The sequence below is a fragment of the Neopsephotus bourkii genome, unplaced genomic scaffold (assembly GCF_033783945.1).
Source record: "Neopsephotus bourkii isolate Nb327-2 ecotype Australia unplaced genomic scaffold, CSIRO-AGI_Nbou_v1 NB_481, whole genome shotgun sequence".
Taxonomy (NCBI): domain Eukaryota; kingdom Metazoa; phylum Chordata; class Aves; order Psittaciformes; family Psittacidae; genus Neopsephotus; species Neopsephotus bourkii.
This window is the reverse complement of record NW_026900982.1, coordinates 405,794-423,211: the sequence shown is the minus strand read 5'-3', so window position 1 is coordinate 423,211 and position 17,418 is coordinate 405,794. Positions and strand designations below refer to the sequence as shown.

Below are 17,418 nucleotides of genomic sequence, written 5' to 3'. Positions count from 1 at the left end.
AGCTCCAAGGGCCAGATCCTGTGGGATGGGTTGCTGTCTGCACCCCTGGGGTACAGCAGGATTCATGGGGCAGGAAAAGGGTTTGGGGGCAGGGGAGGCAGGGATGGGCACGCTGCCTGGGACAGGGGAGCAGCAGACACCACCCAGCACATCTTGCTCTGCTGGGCTCCCAGGATTGCCAAGGCACCAGCTCCTGGAATCAGGGGATGTTCCCCCTGCAGTCCTGCATCCAGCTCTGGAGTCCCCATCATGCGGAAGAGGGATGTGGAGCTGCTGCAGTGAGTCCAGAGGGGGCCATGAAGATGCTCTGAGGGCTGGAGCAGCTCTGCTATGGAGACAGGCTGAAAGAGCTGGGCTTGTTCAGCCTGGAGAAGGGAAGGCTCCAGGGCGATCTTAGAGCAGCTTCCAGTGCCTAAAGGGGCTGACAAGAAATCTGGAGAGGGGCTTTGGACAAGGGCCTGTAGGGACAGGACAAGGGGGAATGGCTTTAACCTGACAGAGGGGAGACTGGGATGATCTCTTATGCAGAAGTTGTTCCCTATGAGGGTGGTGAGGCCCTGGCACAGGGTGCCCAGAGAAGCTGTGGCTGCCCCATCCCTGGCAGTGCTCAAGGCCAGGTTGGATGGGGCTTGGAGCATCCTGCTCTAGTGGAAGGTGTCCCTGCCTGTGGCAGGGGCTGGAACTGGGTGAGCTTTGAGGCCCCTTCCAACCCAAACCATTCTGTGATTCTAGGATTCGGTGTTTGGGAACCTCATTCCCGACAAGGGACAGAGCAGCCTCCAGCTCTTGTAGCTGCAGAGGGAGGGGAGCAAGTGGGTGTCAGTGACCCCAGTTCCACAGGGGAAAGGGCCTCAGGAGAGCCCTAATCTCCCCCCCCCCCCCCCGACCGTGCTTGTCCCGGGAGGAGGGTCATGAACCGGTGAAGCTCCCCCCTCAGCACCTGCCCCGGTGCCTCAGGCCCGGCCCCCGCTCCGCCCCGCTCCGCCCCACCGCCGCCGCGGCCAGCCATAAAAGAGACCCGGCACCGGCGTGCTGCACGTGTGCCCCCGGACCGCTCGCCGCCTGTAGCGGTGGAGGGGCCGCTGAAGGGGTTGCTGTTCGCCCTCGGCAAGGTAGGAACCCCCTGACTCCCCCTTTCTCCTTGGGACCCGGGAGCACGGCGCTGAGCACTCGCCATGCACAGGGGAGCGCCGGGGTACGGGCACTGGGGCTGCCTCGGGGGCTGTGGGGCAGCCCTGGACGTGGTAGTCCCGGTTAGGGTACTGGAGCAGTACCGAGGTTGGGGGTCCGGGGCTGGCGGCCTGGCTCCGGGCACCGGGGAAAAGTACCGGGCATAGGGATCCGGGTCTGGGCACCGGGGCTGTCCTGGGCTTGGGGATCCGGGCCCCAGGGTAGAACATCGGAAGTGGGACCCCGGCTCTAGGAGCCGCGGCTGTCTCGGGCTTGGGGGTTCCGGTCAGGGCACCGGAGCAGCGCAGGGGGTCTGGGTCCGGGTCCGGGTCCGGGTCCGGACCTGGGGGGAAAGCACTGGGGGTGCGGGTCCGGAGCAGCGCCAGAGGTGGAGGTGGCGGTGAGGGCACTGGAGCAGCACCGAGGTTGGGTGCCGGCTGCCAGGGTCCCGGTCTGGGCGCTGCAGCAACGCTTGAGTTGGGGCGCCGGGGTTGCCCCGGGGCTGCCGGCCTGGGTCCGGGCGCAAGTACCCGGTATAGGGATCCTGGTCTGGGCACCGGGGCTGCCCTGGGATGGAGGGGAGCCCCGAGCTGTGGGTCCGGCCCCCGGGGCTGCCCTAGGATGGAGGGGAGCCCCGAGCTGTGGGTCCGGGCCCCCGGGGCTGCCCTAGGATGGAGGGGAGCCCCGAGCTGTGGGTCCGGGCCCCGGGGCTGCCCTGGGATGGAGGGGAGCCCCGAGCTGTGGGTCCGGACCCCGGGGCTGCCCTAGGATGGAGGGGAGCCCCGAGCTGTGGGTCCGGGCCCCCGGGGCTGTGCTAGGATGGAGGGGAGCCCCGAGCTGTGGGTCCGGGCCCCCGGGGCTGCCCTAGGATGGAGGGGAGCCCCGAGCTGTGGGTCCGGGCCCCCGGGGCTGCCTTAGGATGGAGGGGAGCCCCGAGCTGTGGGTCCGGGCCCCCGGGGCCGCCCCGCGCACGGTCCGGCCGCTTCCCTTCGCTGTCGGAGCGCGTTGTGCAGCGCGCCCTGGGCGGTGTCAGTGAGGCGAGCGCTGCCCGGGGCGGGAGCGGGTGAGTCACCGGCAGGAAACCGATTGCATCAGGAACGGGGCTGTTTTTCCAGCCGGGAATCCCGGAAAGCGCCGCTCCAGTCTCTCTCTATCCCTTCTCTCCCCAGCGCCATGGAGAGAGGAGCCAGCGACGGTGGCAGCAGCTCAGAGGTCTTGCGTTTGTCTTCCACGGCCACCTTCAAGGAGGAGCTGCTGTGCCCCATCTGCTACGACCCGTTCCGGGAGGCCGTGACACTTTGCTGCGGCCACAACTTCTGCAAGGGCTGCGTGAGCCGCTCCTGGGAGCACCAGCGCCACCTCTGCCCCGTCTGCAAGGAGCCCTCCTCCTTCGATGACCTGCGCGTCAACCACACGCTCAACAACCTGGTGGAGATGATCCTCAAGGATGAAGGGCAGCAGCAGGACCGGGCGGCCACCCTCTGTCCCCTGCATCACGAGGAAGCCAAGCTCTTCTGCCTGGAGGATAAGGAGCTGGCGTGCTTTGTCTGCCAGAGCTCCAAGCAGCACGAAGGGCACAAGATGCGGCCAGTGCGGGAGGTGGCGATGGATTTCAGGGTGAGGAATGCTCTAGGGATAGAGGGGGATGGATGGTGGGCGGAGGCACCCCAGTATCCGGAGGGGTCCATCCCGCACACCCCATAGCACCAACATGGCTTTGACTCGTGCCAAAGTGTGATTGTACCCATCAGTGTGCTGGGATGAGAGACAGAACTGCCACACTGCAAGAGTGGGTCCCACAGGAGTGCCCCCAATGCACTCCCTGCCCGGTAATTACCCAGTGCCACCCGATGGTGCTTTGCCCCACGGGAAAGGGGAGCAGGGCGATGCTCTAGGGGTTCGGAGAGCAGCCAGGTCCCTGCATTTCCTCCGCTGGGCTGGGCTGGATCTGGCCACGCTGGTTGCTGCAGCAGCTGATTATTGCAGCAGCGCCTGGGGTTAGGAACATGTTTGGGATGGGGGTTGCACAACTCCCCCAACCAGGGAGGGATGTGGGATGGGGAGGCAGCCCCAAGCCCTGTGGGGCAGGATGGGTCATGGCTGCGTGGGGAGGAGGAGGAGGAGGAAGAGGAGGAGATGGGCTCTGGCCAGCAGCTGGGAATCATGCCAGGATCCACCGTGTTTCCTGGCTGGGAAAGCAGCCACTGCTGCCCTGACTCAGCCCACAGGGACAGGCCAGATTTCAAATGTGGCGGGGCAGATGTGGGGCTGCTGCTTTGCAAGGCTTGGCGGGCTGCCTGCAGCACCGGGGCAGGCAGCGACTTGATGGTGCATCAGTAGAAGGGCTTAAAACAGCAGGGAGGGTTTGTCAGGGAGCAAAGTTCCCTGTGTTTGCATGGCCCTGTGCGGGGCTGACCTCAGCCATAGGAGGGGGAAGTGTGGATGGAGCGAGCATCCTGCTTAACCACATCCTACTGGGCTTGGGACTCTTTGTCTTTCTGCATTGGAAACCCTGGGTGTAGGCTTGTGAAGGTCCTGAAGGCATCTCCTCCCCACAGGCCAAGCTGAAGAACATGGAGACTTCCCTGCGGGATAAGGCAAAGGAATTCGGGGCTGTGCATCGCTCCTACGAGTCCATCTCCAAACACAACCAGGTGCATGGTCCCTATGAGCAGGGGGGCAGTGGATCCAGACACACACGTGTAAATGCATGCACACACGTGTAAATGCATGCACACACGTGTAAATGCATGCACACACGTGTAAATGCATGCACACACGTGTAAATGCATGCACACACGTGTAAATGCATGCACACACCCTGGGCAGGGGAGCAGGTGGCTCTAGTGTGGGATGCTGCACCCACCCTGGGATGCTCCATCCCTCGGTGAGGATGGTGATGATGGGGGAGGAAGGACTCAGATGGGGACTTGAGGAGCAGGGTGATGGGGCTGTGCCTGCTGTGGGAGCAGAAATTGGGATCTGGGGAGGGCAGCATGGTCCTGGTTGGAGCCTAGTGGGTACCTGAGTGCTGGAGCTGGTCGGGGGGGCTCCGGAGAAGTGCTTATGGGGAGGCTGTTGTGAGCTCATGGGAGTGGGGTACCCCGAAGGGAGGTGCTGACATCCCCACCATCCCCGCAGGTGGAAGTGATCCGGCTGGAGGAGCGGATCAGGAAGCAGTTTGAGAAGCTGCATGAGTTCCTGCGGAGCGAGGAGCAGGCGCTGCTGGCCGAGCTGCAGGAGGAGGTGCAGCGCAAGAGCAGCACCCTTGAGGGCAAGATGAAGCAGTTGGAGGATGAGAGCCAGGCCCTGCTCAACGAAGCCCGCCAGCTCCAGATGGACCTCAGGAAGGATGACTACACCTTCCTCATGGTAAAGCAGCCCTGCTGGTGTGCTGCCCCGTGTTTGGCATCTCTGCTGTGATGCAGGCAGGGCACTGGGTGATCCCTTCAGTGTTTGCAAGCCCCTGTGAGCCTTTACAAGCCAGGGTCTGACGCCTTGTGTCTCCTTCTCTTTCAGACCCACAAGAACCGCAAGCGCAGGTAAGTCCTGGTCCCTGTTGTGTCCCCTGCATGGTGGGGTTGTGGAGCCCCCATATCCCCTCCTTGGGGATGAATGGGGTCTGCTGCCTGGCTGCAAGGTCTCTGCCCCAGACGAGTTCCTTTTGTGTACCCTTCAGGTATGGGTGCTCCAGCTCAGGGGGTACCCAGGGCCAGGCAACATTGCAGGTGTTGTGGGAAGCATTAGAACTGTGATGTTGGGGGGATTTGGTGCTGGGACCCTTGTGGGGTGAGAGCAAGGTTTGGGAGATGTGGGGTGCTGGTGGGGAAGCTCTGGCTAAAATGTGGACGGCAGGAGACCCAGTCAGTCCCTTCATCCCTGACCCATCTCTGTCCTCTGCCCCTGCCCTAGGATTGCCTGCACAGCTGAAGAGCCAGAGCCTGTGCAGACCGGGATGCTTCTCGATGTCCCCAAGTACCTGGGCTCACTGCAGTACAATGTGTGGAAGAAGATGCTGGACATCATCACTGTAGGTAAGGTGCTGGGTCCACTCCAAAGAGGTCATCCCAGGGCTAAAGCAGCCTTTGTATGGGGCAGCCCAAAGGGTGGTGGGTGCTGAAGAGGAACATGGAGCAGCCATGGCCATAGGTGGGAGGTTGGAGAGCATAAAGGGTGCTCTGGGGCACTTGCACCCTAAAAGGGAAGCTCTGGAAGGTGCATTTCTGCATGGTGAGCTGGGTTAGGAAAGGGAGAGAGGGTGGATGGGTGGGTGCCTGTAAGCTCATCACTGCAGCAAGCTGGGCTCCTAACACACGTCCCCACCACAGTCCCATTTAGCTTCAACCCTAACTCCGCCGCGGGCTGGCTCTCGGTGGCTGAGGACCTCACCAGCGTCTCCAATGGCGACTACAAGATGCTGATGGAGAACCCCGAGCGCTTCACCTCAGCCCCCTGCGTCCTGGGCTCCTGTGGCTTCTCCACTGGCTTCCACACGTGGGAGGTGGACCTGGGCACCGTCAAGAACTGGAGGGTGGGGGTGGCCCGCCTGCGCAATGCCAACCACTGGAACTTCCACCATGATGCTCGCTCCGGCTTCTGGTACATCTACAGCCTGTCCTGGAAGGACAGCGAGATGTGCCGAGCATCCAACATGGCATGGTCGGAGGCAGCGATAAGCAACCTGAGACGGATCCGTGTGGAGCTGGACTGCGACGAAGGGGAGCTGTCCTTCTACGACGCCGACCACAAGACCCACATCTACACCTTCCATGAGAAGTTTGGTGGCACTGTCTTCCCCTACTTCTACATTGGGGGTAGACTGGTGGGTGCGATGCCCAGTTCGCTCCGCATCTGTCCCCTCCGGGTCCAAGTCCATGCGGATGTGCCTGTCTAGTGGCCACCATCTCCTGACACTACTGCCTCTACCTGTATTTGGGGTTCTGGTGCTCTTTTAGCTTTCCTCAGGAAAAGAACAGAACAAAAAGAATGTATGGATGTACTGTCTCTATTTTTTTTCCTCATTAATAAACATTTTGCTCTTTTTCCATCTCTCGGTGTTCAAATCACTTCTGTTCCTTTCCTGCATCCCTCCTGTATCAAAGCTGGAAGGCTTTGTGGAAGAGGTATCTCCCTGCCAGGGGGCTGTAAATAGGAAATTAAACTACCTGGGGGCTCCTGAAGCCTGTGGGGAGGGAGGAATCCCACGCAGCTTGGCTTTACTCAGGCAGAAGCTGGTCTTTCCCCTCTACAAGGAGAACTATTAGTGGGAACATCCTTGAGAGCAACAACCCATCCCCTCCAACCCTTATCCTCATCCCTTCACACCACTTGAAGGACTTCTCCATAAATCCCCATGTCCCAGAGCCAGGTGCCGATGTGCAATTGGGGTTTGGAGGTGGCTCAGAATTGGGATGGGGCGAGACAAAAACAGCCTCTATAACCTCTTGCTGGGTATGGCCTGATGTTAACAGATCCCAAAAAGGCTTTTTCCTCCAGCCTGGTGGACCCTTGGGGTTTGAAGGTGATGTCCTGGGGAAAGGGGGGATGCCTGTGGAACCAAGCTGCCTTCACTGGCTGGTGCCAGCCCAGCCAGGACCTCACTGGCAGGATGCTGATATTAACGGGTGGTTTCCATGGTTTCTCACCATTTGCATAGGATGCTCCTTAGGAACGAGAGCTGGGGGTGGCAAAACAACAGGGAGAGTTGAAGGCATGCGGTGCGGGGGCCACCCAGGGACTCCTCCGCATTCCTTACCTCAGCTCATGTTATCTGTTTCCAACTGAACATCCCTGGATACTGGGGAAAGAGGAAAATGAGCACAGGCATCCCATCTCCCACCCTGTGCCATATCCTTATGCTGCTTATCGTGCCCTTACACACTGTCAGTGTCTGGAAATGCAGGCAATCCACAGCTAGCTTAGGCACAAGAAAGGTGTTATTTGGGAACAACAAAAGCCAATGGAGCTCTCTGGGCTGATGGGGCTAGAACAGGAGGAGGTGTTTACTCTTTGTCAGGCCCGAAGGGAACATTTCCCTCCTGTGGCTGCAGGTGCCAGAGCAGATGCCCGGGGTGCAAACAGCAATAAGAAGTGAAAAGAGGCATTGCTTTGGGCAGCGATACAGAAGCGTTTTGGGTCTTTTTCCAAATCATTTGGTGAAAAATTGGTTTGCAGGAACCGATAGGAATGAATGAACTGGTTGGATCCTGAAGACTCTGCAGGTGTTAGTTTAATAAATGATACCTGCATCTTCCCCTGGGCTTGATTTTGTCCCACAAAGGCACATAAATGGGTGATGCTTCCCTAGGACTGAGCACCTGCTGGCACACCCGATTTCATTTATCATGATTATAATGATGTTTATTGGTTTAGCCTCATTTTTGGCTGCTCTTGCAGAGGGTGGAGCCCTCTGGCTGCTCAGGATCCTCATCCCTATCCACATCCCCATGCATCCCATCCCCATCCATCCTTCCCCTGCAAGTGGGATGGCTTCATGGGTGCACATGGGACTCCCCGGTATCCGGGTGGGGAAGAAGGAGTGAATCTAAGCAGGGGGCTGCTGTATAGACCCCCCCATCTGGCTGCACTGATCTCCCCTCCCAGTGTTTTTAGGACCGGACGATATTTCGGAGAGGCAGGCAGCTCTCCCATTGGTTCACAGCCCCGCGATGATGTAATTTCTGACCAATCCGAGGGAGAACAGCACCTTTCCTCCCCCCCCCCCTTCCCCCTGCCAGCCCTCCCTCACCGCTGGTACCCAGCGCTAGGGCTGGTGCATCCCGGAGGGGTGGGGAGCAAAAATGGGGGGGACCCCCAAAAAGGAGGATTCCCGGGATGGCCCAGCTCTGGATGAGGGATCCTGGGGACGTATCCTGCGCTGGGTGCTGAGCGCTGGGGAAGGTGAATGGGGCTGAGCCTGCAGTGACTGGGATGCTCCACGTCTTCACAGGACCATGAATCCTCTGGGATAAGGGGACTCCAAACCTGCGGATCTTCTCGCTGAAGGGTCCGTGGATACTGAACGTTGGAGGGGTGGAGGTTGGAGATGTCCAGGAAGAGGAATAGAGAGAGGGGGTGCAGAGCCCTCCTCCAGCACTGCAACCCCCCTATGGCTGTAGGACGGCTAAACACCGAATACACTCGCCCCATCCTCAGGGTTCCCCTGGGATGCCCGCTCTGGGCAGAGGGGCATCATCCCCTCACACACAGACCTTTCCATATGGCCAGCCGGATGGAGCACAGCCTGCACATGGGTTTTTCCCTATCTCTCCTATCCCCTCCGCCCATGTTGGCACTGGGATGCTGAGCAAGTTTCCCTGAGCCAGCAGGCTGCAGCCATAGGAATAAGCAAACCCTTTTCCTCATGTTTCTCCTGTGGCCTCCTCTTGCTGCCGGGGCTCTTTCCACCCCAAAACCAGACTGGCTCCATGGCCAGCCTCTCCTCCTGCCACCTCCTATCCTGGAGATGGTCCCAAACCCAGGTAAGCTTGAATGAGAAAGAAGTGGTCCATGGCCGCCCACAGTCCCCACCACCCTGCGCAGACCCAGATCTCCTTGGTCTCCTCTTTCTGTGCCTTGTCTCACTGGCACCAGCACACACTGCCAGGGAAAACCAGTTCCCTGGGGCAGCTGGCAGGGCAGAGGGTGGCAGCCCTTAGGGATGGTGCCCACCAAGTGTCCCCAGAGCCACAGCCTTGCACAGGGTCTCCATGGACTGAAACCAAGCTCCATTCCCCAACACTGCTGGTCTTGTGGAGCTCCAGGTGAGACCCCCCAGAGCATCTGCAGTGGCTGAGAGAGCCACGATCCCTGGTACCAGCAGCATCAGAGACCACCCTTGCAGCCACATGGGTCCCCACAATGGCTCTTTGTCCCCCCCTCTTGACTCTTTCTTCCCCTTGTCCCGTCTGTCTCAGGGCTTCAGCTCCTCGCATGTCCCAAGGGCATCCCATCCATGGCACCCACATCTGCATGGGCACCTGAGTTCTGTTGAGCTGGGGCATGGAGCTCGCTCATCACCCATGCAGAGAGGAGCCTGTTGGAGGGGAGCAACACGTCATTGATACTGAGCTTATGCAGGATGTGATGGATAACTCACAGCCGAGCTGTGGTGTCACATGTGTGATCTCAACCCCATTTCCAGCTGGGTCACCCTGTCCTTCCTCACGTCCTGCAGCCGTGGGCTTTGCAAAACCACCCTACATTTGTTTTCCAGGGGGAACCACCTCCCCACATTGCCCTCATGCTCATTGCATAACTGAGGAGACCAGCACCTAAATATACCCACATGGTTTCCCAGGGGTGCCGGGCCTGCGATCACCGTCAGGCACCACCATCGGTGACAAATAGGTCAGGGTGAAGCAGATCTAGGGAAGGAGAGTCAGATTAAGGGAAGGGCACAGCCCTAAAGGGGTGTCTGACCTCTTCTGGGACTCCCTGGGGATCCCCTCTCACCTCAGCATCCGCAGCAGCATCGCACCGAAATAGCTTCAGGATTTGGAACTCGGCCTCTCCAAGCTCCCCTTACCCAGTTTGTAGGAGGAGGATAACGAGTCCTCATGTGCCATTGGGGCTGGGAATGGGTCACACAGCATCCCAGCCCTGGGAGGATGGAGGGGACACCCTGTTTCTCCCCGCCATGGAGATGACAACCCATGGGTGTGAGGTGGGGGATGCCATTAGGGCCCATTAAACCCTCTGTGTCCCCTTCTTTGTCACTTTGCCACTCTCCAGCTTTGTTCTGCTCTAGCAGAGAATCAAACCTTGCATCCCATCATGCTCACACCCCTTTCAACCCATCACCCCCCCCCCCGAACTCCACCAAAACCCCCTTTTTTGGGTCTAAATCCATCTCCCCCCCACACCCCCTTTCCCTTTTATCCTTTTTTCTTTCCCCTTTTTAATACGTTTTCCATTATTATTCCCAGGCCCATCCCGAAAATAGCAGCTGGGTGTGATGTCACCGGGCTGGTACCCGGTTCGTAGAGCCCGCGGGCCAATCAGCGGCGGCGGCGCGGCTGCGCCAATGGCGGGCCGGGGAGGTGATGTCATAGGGGCGGGGGGGTGATGTCATGGGGGGCTCCGGGCCCCCCGGCTGGGATGCTCCGTGCAGACCCCCCGCGCCAGCGTTAAAGGAGCCCGGAGAGAGCGGAGGAGCAGCCTGAGCGCCGGCGGAGCGGTGAGTGCGATGGGGGGGACCCCTTTGCTCCATGGGGGGTGTCTGTGTGTGGGGTGTGTGCGATTTGGAAGGAGAAAAGTTCTTTTGGGAGGGGTTGAGGAGGGGGCACTTTTCCAGGGGGGTACCTGGATGTCGCTTTGTGCCCGCGACACCCCTCTTTTTCCCCATCCCTCCATCGTCCCCCAGTTCATCCCTTTTGGGGCGTACCCACTGCGACCCCAGCAGCTACCTCTTCCTCCATGGGGCTGGTGTGTGTTCCCCGCCTCGACAACCAAGCTCGGGCTGCTGGAGAGCCCCTCGCATTCCCTTCTATCTCCCTCGCTCCATGGGCTTCATCCAGCTCTGCCACGCGTGGCAGCCCACGCCCATGCTGTGGGGATACAAGGATGGGGCTCAGCATCCTCTGCCCCAGCAGCCCTGGGGGGACCCGTAGCTCACTATCCCCAGGACCCCGAGGAGGGGGCGGCACCCTGCCCGGGGCACTCTCATCCCAAATGCGGGTGCAGGACCCCTTCCCGGAGGGCAGGGCTGGTCTGGATTATTGATGGTGGCAGGATGCTGGTGGAGGTGACCTGTTCCAACAGGCGCTGAAAGATTTATTCCAGGGAGGGAGGAGGCAGCTGCCATCCTGGCTCTCCTTTGGAAAGGTGGGGTGAAGCATCCAGCGCTTCAAGGAGGGGAGTGAGGAGCCCCTCCATTCCTCCATCACCTCCCTCCGCTGCTTCTCCCAGGGAAAGGGATGGAAAATGGGGGGTCCCCACCGGCTCAAAGGATCTAAAGTGGAGATCAGGGTGTGAAACCCAATGCATGGGTTTCAGAGCTGCAGCTCTTTGGGGTGCTCCCCCCCCTCCTCCCCGCCATGTGCTCTCCAGGAGCAGCATCATTCCCACTGATTCCCAGTCAGTGCATCACGCCGGGAGCAGGATCATCCCCACAGCCTCTCCACACTGGGCTTTGAGCGAGGTTTCAGCCCGGGGGTGACAGCAGCAGCAGGTCCCCAACCACACCTCGCTCCCCTTGCCTGGCCATGCGGGTCGGGAGCACCGGGGTGGCAGAGAGGGAAGGGAGCTCATCATGGAGGGTGTTTCCTCTCCAATTGCCTAGAACAGCATCTTCATCCAGCGAGGAGGAGGAGTGGGGCTGCTGACAGCATCGCTGGTCATGGACCCCATCCTCCTCCCCATTTTGGGTCTGATGGGTGATGTCTTCATTTTATCTTCCAGCCAGGGCATGAACTGGGAGGTCTGGAAGCAGGGTTTTTTATAGCACAAAATGCATCCAGACACCAGCGAAAAGGAGGATTTGGGGTGGTTGTGCAAGGAATAGGGAGGCACGAGCAAGGCAAATGGTTTTTCCAGCCAGGCACATGCTCGTGCTGGCACACGATCCATCAGAGCATCCCCACCCTGCTTCGGTGCTGTGCTTGGCAGGAGCTGCCCTGGGCAAAACCCTTCAGCCAGGCGAGGAGCAAACCCCTGTGTAGCCCCCAAACCCAACAGCCACAGGGGGCACTGAGAAGAGGGAGCCATCTCCAGGGAAGCTGTCCCCGAGACATGCCCCCACATTTTGTCCCTGTGTTTCCTCCCCAGCAATCCCTGGAAGCTGCGGGCAGGTTATTTGTGCAATCCCGGTGTCAGATCCCAGCAGGATGGGGGATGAGGGGCTGGGAATTCTCGGACCCCCCCCTTGTTCAGCTGGGTTGGGGGTGTTAGTGCTGTGGGACAGCAGTATACAGATACTGCTCCTTCCCTGGGAGGCTGCAAGGATTTAAGACCCTATTTTAAAGAATGGATTTTTTCTTCCCCTTAGAAACAAAAGCCATGAATAATTCCATAAACCAAACTCAGCCCCCATTTTGGCACAGCTGGGAAAACCCTCTGACGCCACCGACACCCCATTGTGTCCCCCCGAAACCTCGAGAAAGGGGGATGGCCCCTGTTTATTGAGGCTTTAATGAATCTCTGGGTGCTGCTGCCCCATGCCAACTGTTATGCTCACTCTGGGGTATGGATGGGGAGCCCTGGGGATGCCCCCACGCCTCACCCACAGGCACAGAGACCCCTGGAGAGGGGGATGCAGGCAACGGTCCTTCTGCGTGTGGTCTGGAGGGGGCTGAGCTGAGGACTGGGGCTCTCTTGACATGAATGGAGGGGCAGCAGGAGTGTGCTTGGATCACAGCAGAGGCTGTGCAAAGGGGTCACCCTTGTGTGGGGTGCACGTGTGTGCGCATGTGTGCTCCCGCTGCTCCCGGCACATGTGTGCACACGTGTGGGCTGTGCAGGCTCCTTCCCCACCGGCTGCTGCCATCATCCCAGTGCGTGCCCATTGCACCACCAGTGCGTGTCCATCCCATCACACCATCCCAGGGTATGCCTATCCCAACAGCACATACCCACATGTCTGTGTGCCCGTCACACCTCCCAGTGTGTCCCTTGCACCACACCGGTGGGTACCCATCACACCAGCGTGTGCCCACCCCAGTGTGCAGGGTGGGAGGCTGTGCATGGGCAGTGATCCCATGGCAATACCCCCAACACCCAGCACTGATCCTGGCTCTTTCCTTCTCCAGGCCCCAGGAACACTCTTTGCTGCAGACACCCAAGGATCTTCAAGCCATGACTCTGGCTGGTACGGTACCATCATGGGGACAGGGGACAGCATGGCTTTTCTGGCCCTGTGTATCCAACTTTGGAACCTAACCCCATGCTGGGGCACCCCTAGTTTGAGCAGGACCCCATCCAAACCACCCTAGGGATGGCTGTGCCCCAGGCTAAGCCATGCCCTGAGATGCTCACAGCATCCCAGTGGTGACAAGCAAGGTGTCATGTGTGTGGTTAACACACCAGGACAGACATAACCCATGTGGCCATCAATAAAGCACCCCACCACTGCGTGCCTCAGTTTCCCCTTTGCACACTTTGCTTCCCCAGGTCAGTTCACCCTGCTTGCAATATCTGGGCACATTCAGTGCCAGTCACTATCCCCATCCCAGCCCTCCCCTCGCACATGGAGCCTCCCACTCCTCTGACCCCAATCCCACCATCTCTTCCCAGCTTATAAAGAGAAGATGAAGGAGCTGCCTCTCGTCTCCCTCTTTTGCTCCTGTTTCCTCTCAGACCCCCTGAGCAAGCCTGCATACACGTATGAAGGTAGGACCCTGCAGCCCACCCGTGCCAAAGGGGTGCATGAAGGGAGGGATGTGGGGGCCTGCAGGAACCCCTTGGCATGAGCAGGGTCACCTTCAAACCAAGAGGGGTGGCTCCACAGCTTCTGGCAGTGTCTGGAAGCAGGGGGCTGGGTTGGGATGGGGGGAGCTTGGGCAGCCCCACTCCACCACGGCTCCACAGCACGAAGCACCAGGCGTGGGCTCAGTATTTTTAGGCAGACGGTGCCGAGTGATTCAGGCTGATTCATGTCAGCGGGTCCAGAGGCGACAGCGGTGATGGAGGGGGATGCCCAGCCTTGGGGTGCTCATCCTGTGTAGTGGGGGGGGGATATCTGCAGAAAAAGGGGCTTCATGGTCTTGTTCCCATTCCCTGGAGCAGGGTGAACTCTGCCTTGATTGCTCATCTCTCCCTCAGTGGGATGCCCAGCCGCTCATCTCACTCAGCCTCATTAATACGTGTGCATATCCCAACCCATGACAGTGGGGTGCAATAGGGTATGGGGATTTGAGTGAAGGTGGTGGCCCATTGGTGGAGGTGGTTTGCCTGAAGGGGTGGGATGTGTCCATGGTGGTGGTCACCCCGTGCCCCTCTCCAGCAGACACGGTAGACCTCACCTGGTGCGTCATCTCCGACATGGAAGTCATTGAGCTCAACAAGCGCACCTCAGGGCAGTCCTTTGAGGTCATCCTGAAGCCCCCATCATTCGATGGCATCCCTGAGTTCAACGCTTCCCTGCCCCGGAGACGTGACCCGTCCCTGGAGGAGATCCAGAAGAAGCTGGAAGCGGCAGAGGAAAGGAGGAAGGTAAATCCAGTGGCTTAAGTGTGGCAGTGCAGCATGGGGACGTGCCATGGGGACATGATATGGGGACATGCAAGCTTTCACTCAGCAGCATACACCCAGTTCTGGGGACAGTGCTGAGTCTGGAGAGGGTGGTTTTAGCCAGGAGGGGATGGGACCCATGGTCCCCGTGACCATCATGTCTACTTCGTCTGCACAGTACCAAGAGGCCGAGCTGCTGAAGCATCTGGCGGAGAAGCGGGAGCACGAGAGGGAGGTCATCCAGAAAGCCATTGAGGAGAACAACAACTTCATCAAAATGGCCAAGGAGAAGCTGGCACAGAAGATGGAGTCCAACAAGGAGAACCGTGAGGCCCATTTAGCAGCCATGCTGGAGCGCTTGCAAGAGAAGGTAAGAACCCAGTGAGGAAGGATGGGGGAACGTGCTGGGTCACCGGTCCAGAAGGGTGTCACAGCACACTTGGGCACCCTGCATGGCTCTTGGGCTGGCTTTATCCCCTGGGGACACCACCAAAATGGGGCCACCTCTTCCCTTCCCACCATGCAGCAATACCCAAGCGTAGCATCCCACCCGGGGTGGGGGGTCCTGCCCAGGGATCCACCAAGCCTGACGTGTCCATAGGCTCACGAGTGGTCGGCGGGTGGAGAGCTGGGACCCACACCTTTTGCTTTCCCCATGTCCCACCGTGATGGCTGTGACCCTTTACTTGCAAGCTTCCCACCTCCTGGGTGGCAGATCTTCCCCAGAAGCTGTGGATCCATCAGCTCCCTGGTGGAACTGCAGGGGTCCATGCTGCCGTGCTAGGAGATGCTTCCACCCTGCCAGCTTGTGCAGACCTCTTCTCTCTCCCCGAAGCAGGTCTGTTCCCAACCTCAGCACGGAAGGTCCCACCCTCACCACCTCCAGCTCCCTCCAAAACATCCCTTCTGCAAGGAGCTCGCCCAGTGCCCTTCTCCAAACGCTTCAGCTAGCCTTGGGTCAGAGGCAGAGAGCACGAGATAATGAAGGACAATCCGAGCTAACCCATCTCCTTGGGGCTCCCGGTCCATGCCGTCTGGTTGACGTCTACCTCCTAGCTAGAGGGCGAGGACAATCTGTCCCTGAGTGCCTCCACAGCCCTTAAAACACCCCAAGGGGAGGAGAGGACGCTGTTGACCCATCGGTGGTGTCCCTCGGGGGATGAACCTCGCGAACGCCCTCGTGCCTTCGAACCCCTCTGAAGCTGCTGGCCTGCCTGTGGGGACCCTGAAGTCCATCCAGCTAACGCGTGTCCCCCCCCCCTCCTTCCCTCCTACCCCCCTCCCACAGGACAAACACGCGGAAGAAGTGAGGAAAAACAAGGAGCTCAAGGAAGAGGCCTCCAGGTAAAGAGGCGATGGTTGAACTGACAGCTCCGGGGAGGTGGCGGAGGCTGCTGCAGCGCAAGGTCGGACGGTGGAAGGGTGGACGTTCCTCTGCTTTCTTTGTTCGTGAATGTAAAGAGTTGACCAGTGAAGCCATCCTAGTCGTTTTGGGGTGGGTGGGGAGGGAGCAGAAAGGAGGGAGGGTGGGAGGGAGGGAGCTGGCTCCGGGATGCCCACCTCCTTGGTGGGTCTTGTGTGCTGCCCATCAACCAGGTCCAGAGAGACAGCCAAGAGCTGGTGAAGCAGAGGAGGTGACCCCCCCCCCAGGGAAAAGCTGGAGGGGGATGAAGCGGGTGGGGAGGGAAAGGGGGGGAAATGTGCGTTGTGTGTGACTTTAATTTGGTGCTGGGCAGGCAGGGCGGGCAGGCAGACATCCCTCCGGCGTTGCTCTTCTCCTCCATCCCACCCCATCAATGGCCAGTGGCATCTTTTGATGTCCCCCCCTCTCTTTTCCCTGCCTGGACTCAGGGTTTCTCACCCCGAGCGGGTATTATTTGCCCATAGACCTTACAGAACCATTGTGGGGAAGGGGGAGAAGAGATCCCCTGCCTTGGAGGTGGTCAGAGAGTGAGGCTCACCAGCTCCAAAGGCTTTATGTGTAGGAGATGCTGATGATCCTTTTCAAGGGAAAAAATTGAAAAGCCCTGTGACTTCCCAAAAAGCTGCTTTTTTTGGGGGGGGTGGGGTGGGGGAGGGTAAAAACCTCCTGAGAATCATCTTTGTGGGAACTCTTAGATGAAACCCCTTTTCTGCTTTAGAGCAGCTGGAAAGCCATCGGCTTCTGGAGGTGGTGGTTCAGATGGTTATTGAACAGGGAGTGAGAGCAGGAGAGGAAAACAGGGCAGGGATGTGGAAACCATGATGGAAGGGACAAGGAAAAACCAGAGGGAAAGCAGCAACAGGCATCGGTCCCAGGGCTGTGGTGCCCTGGCACCTCATCAGCCTCCAACCGTGATGCTAGCATAGGGTTTGCTCTCCGCTATGGCCAGACAAGGCTTCCCAAGCTCTCATTCAGGTCTGGAGGGAACCGCGTCTCTTTACCTGTGCTCCAAGATGCTCACCCAGACCCTGGAGCCCCGGGGCAGGGAAACACGGGAGAGGGCAGCGGGTGAAGCAGACGGGGGGGCTGTTCCAGCTGTGGCACGAGCTGTCCTTTTTTGTATACAACAGTTGTAAATAAACTGCCTTGGCATACCTTTGGTTTTCTCATGATCTGTGCAGTGTCTTCTGTGTGGCTTTTTTTACAGGGGGCATCCCAGTGCTGGACTGGGAAGGGGAAAGGGACCAGGGCTGGGGCATTATGAGGGTGGGAGGGAGCTTTTGTGTCAAGGGGATGGGTGCGTTTCACCCCCATGGCCCAAACAGCCCCAGCAGGGTGGGACTGCTGCAGCTTTGGAGCCCTTTGGCCTTCCAGCACTATCGGCCCCTTGCACCCAGCCATGCACCCTGGGCTCTTGCACCCCTGGGGCACACAGTGGTGATGCTCTCTTACACCACACCTGGAGCAGGGAGCTGGAGCCAGACTGCAGCCATGTGCTGGGAGCTGGCTGGCATGGCAAAGGAGCATGGAGGTAGTGGAGACATGCCAAGGTCTAAGCTGAGGCCAGATGACCTATCAGTCTATCCATGGAGCAGGTAACAGGGGAACGTCACGTCCTCAAGGCAAGGGGAAGAGCCAGGGGATTTCTTGCTCTCCAG

The 17,418-nt window shown here is 59.3% G+C and overlaps 3 protein-coding genes across 8 annotated transcripts in view; 2 read left to right on the top strand and 1 right to left on the bottom strand.

Moving 5' to 3' along the window:
- EFR3B (EFR3 homolog B) overlaps positions 1-17,418 on the bottom strand; it is a 118,401-nt gene that overhangs the window by 30,395 nt on the left and 70,588 nt on the right. The window lies entirely within an intron of this gene.
- Positions 1,029-6,140, top strand: TRIM35 (tripartite motif containing 35). The gene is made up of 7 exons (XM_061350194.1): positions 1,029-1,112; positions 2,340-2,787; positions 3,729-3,824; positions 4,312-4,542; positions 4,690-4,712; positions 5,083-5,204; positions 5,499-6,140. The coding sequence occupies exons 2-7, from the start codon at positions 2,344-2,346 to the stop codon at positions 6,062-6,064; spliced, it is 1,482 nt and encodes a 493-aa protein (XP_061206178.1). The 5' UTR covers positions 1,029-1,112; positions 2,340-2,343; the 3' UTR covers positions 6,065-6,140.
- STMN4 (stathmin 4) lies at positions 10,198-15,812 on the top strand. Of its 6 annotated transcripts, none has more exons than XM_061350157.1 (6): positions 10,198-10,348; positions 12,918-12,976; positions 13,402-13,497; positions 14,114-14,319; positions 14,516-14,707; positions 15,176-15,619. In XM_061350157.1, the coding sequence occupies exons 2-6, from the start codon at positions 12,964-12,966 to the stop codon at positions 15,317-15,319; spliced, it is 651 nt and encodes a 216-aa protein (XP_061206141.1). In that variant the 5' UTR covers positions 10,198-10,348; positions 12,918-12,963; the 3' UTR covers positions 15,320-15,619. The 6 variants fall into 6 exon arrangements, with proteins under 6 accessions (XP_061206141.1, XP_061206139.1, XP_061206140.1 ...); XM_061350155.1 differs by having other exon boundaries at positions 15,173-15,619; XM_061350156.1 differs by having other exon boundaries at positions 14,111-14,319.

Bases quoted from the DNA above. Each gene is read 5' to 3' on its own strand.
- TRIM35 (XM_061350194.1), top strand. From the start codon at position 2,344: ATGGAGAGAGGAGCCAGCGACGGTGGCAGCAGCTCAGAGGTCTTGCGT. The intron at 2,788-3,728 runs GTGAGGAATGCT...TCCTCCCCACAG, and splicing joins AGGTGGCGATGGATTTCAGG to GCCAAGCTGAAGAACATGGA. The intron at 4,543-4,689 runs GTAAAGCAGCCC...CTTCTCTTTCAG, and splicing joins ATGACTACACCTTCCTCATG to ACCCACAAGAACCGCAAGCG.
- STMN4 (XM_061350154.1), top strand. The intron at 14,320-14,515 runs GTAAATCCAGTG...TCGTCTGCACAG, and splicing joins CGGCAGAGGAAAGGAGGAAG to TACCAAGAGGCCGAGCTGCT. The intron at 14,708-15,172 runs GTAAGAACCCAG...CTCTCCCCGAAG, and splicing joins TGGAGCGCTTGCAAGAGAAG to CAGGTCTGTTCCCAACCTCA.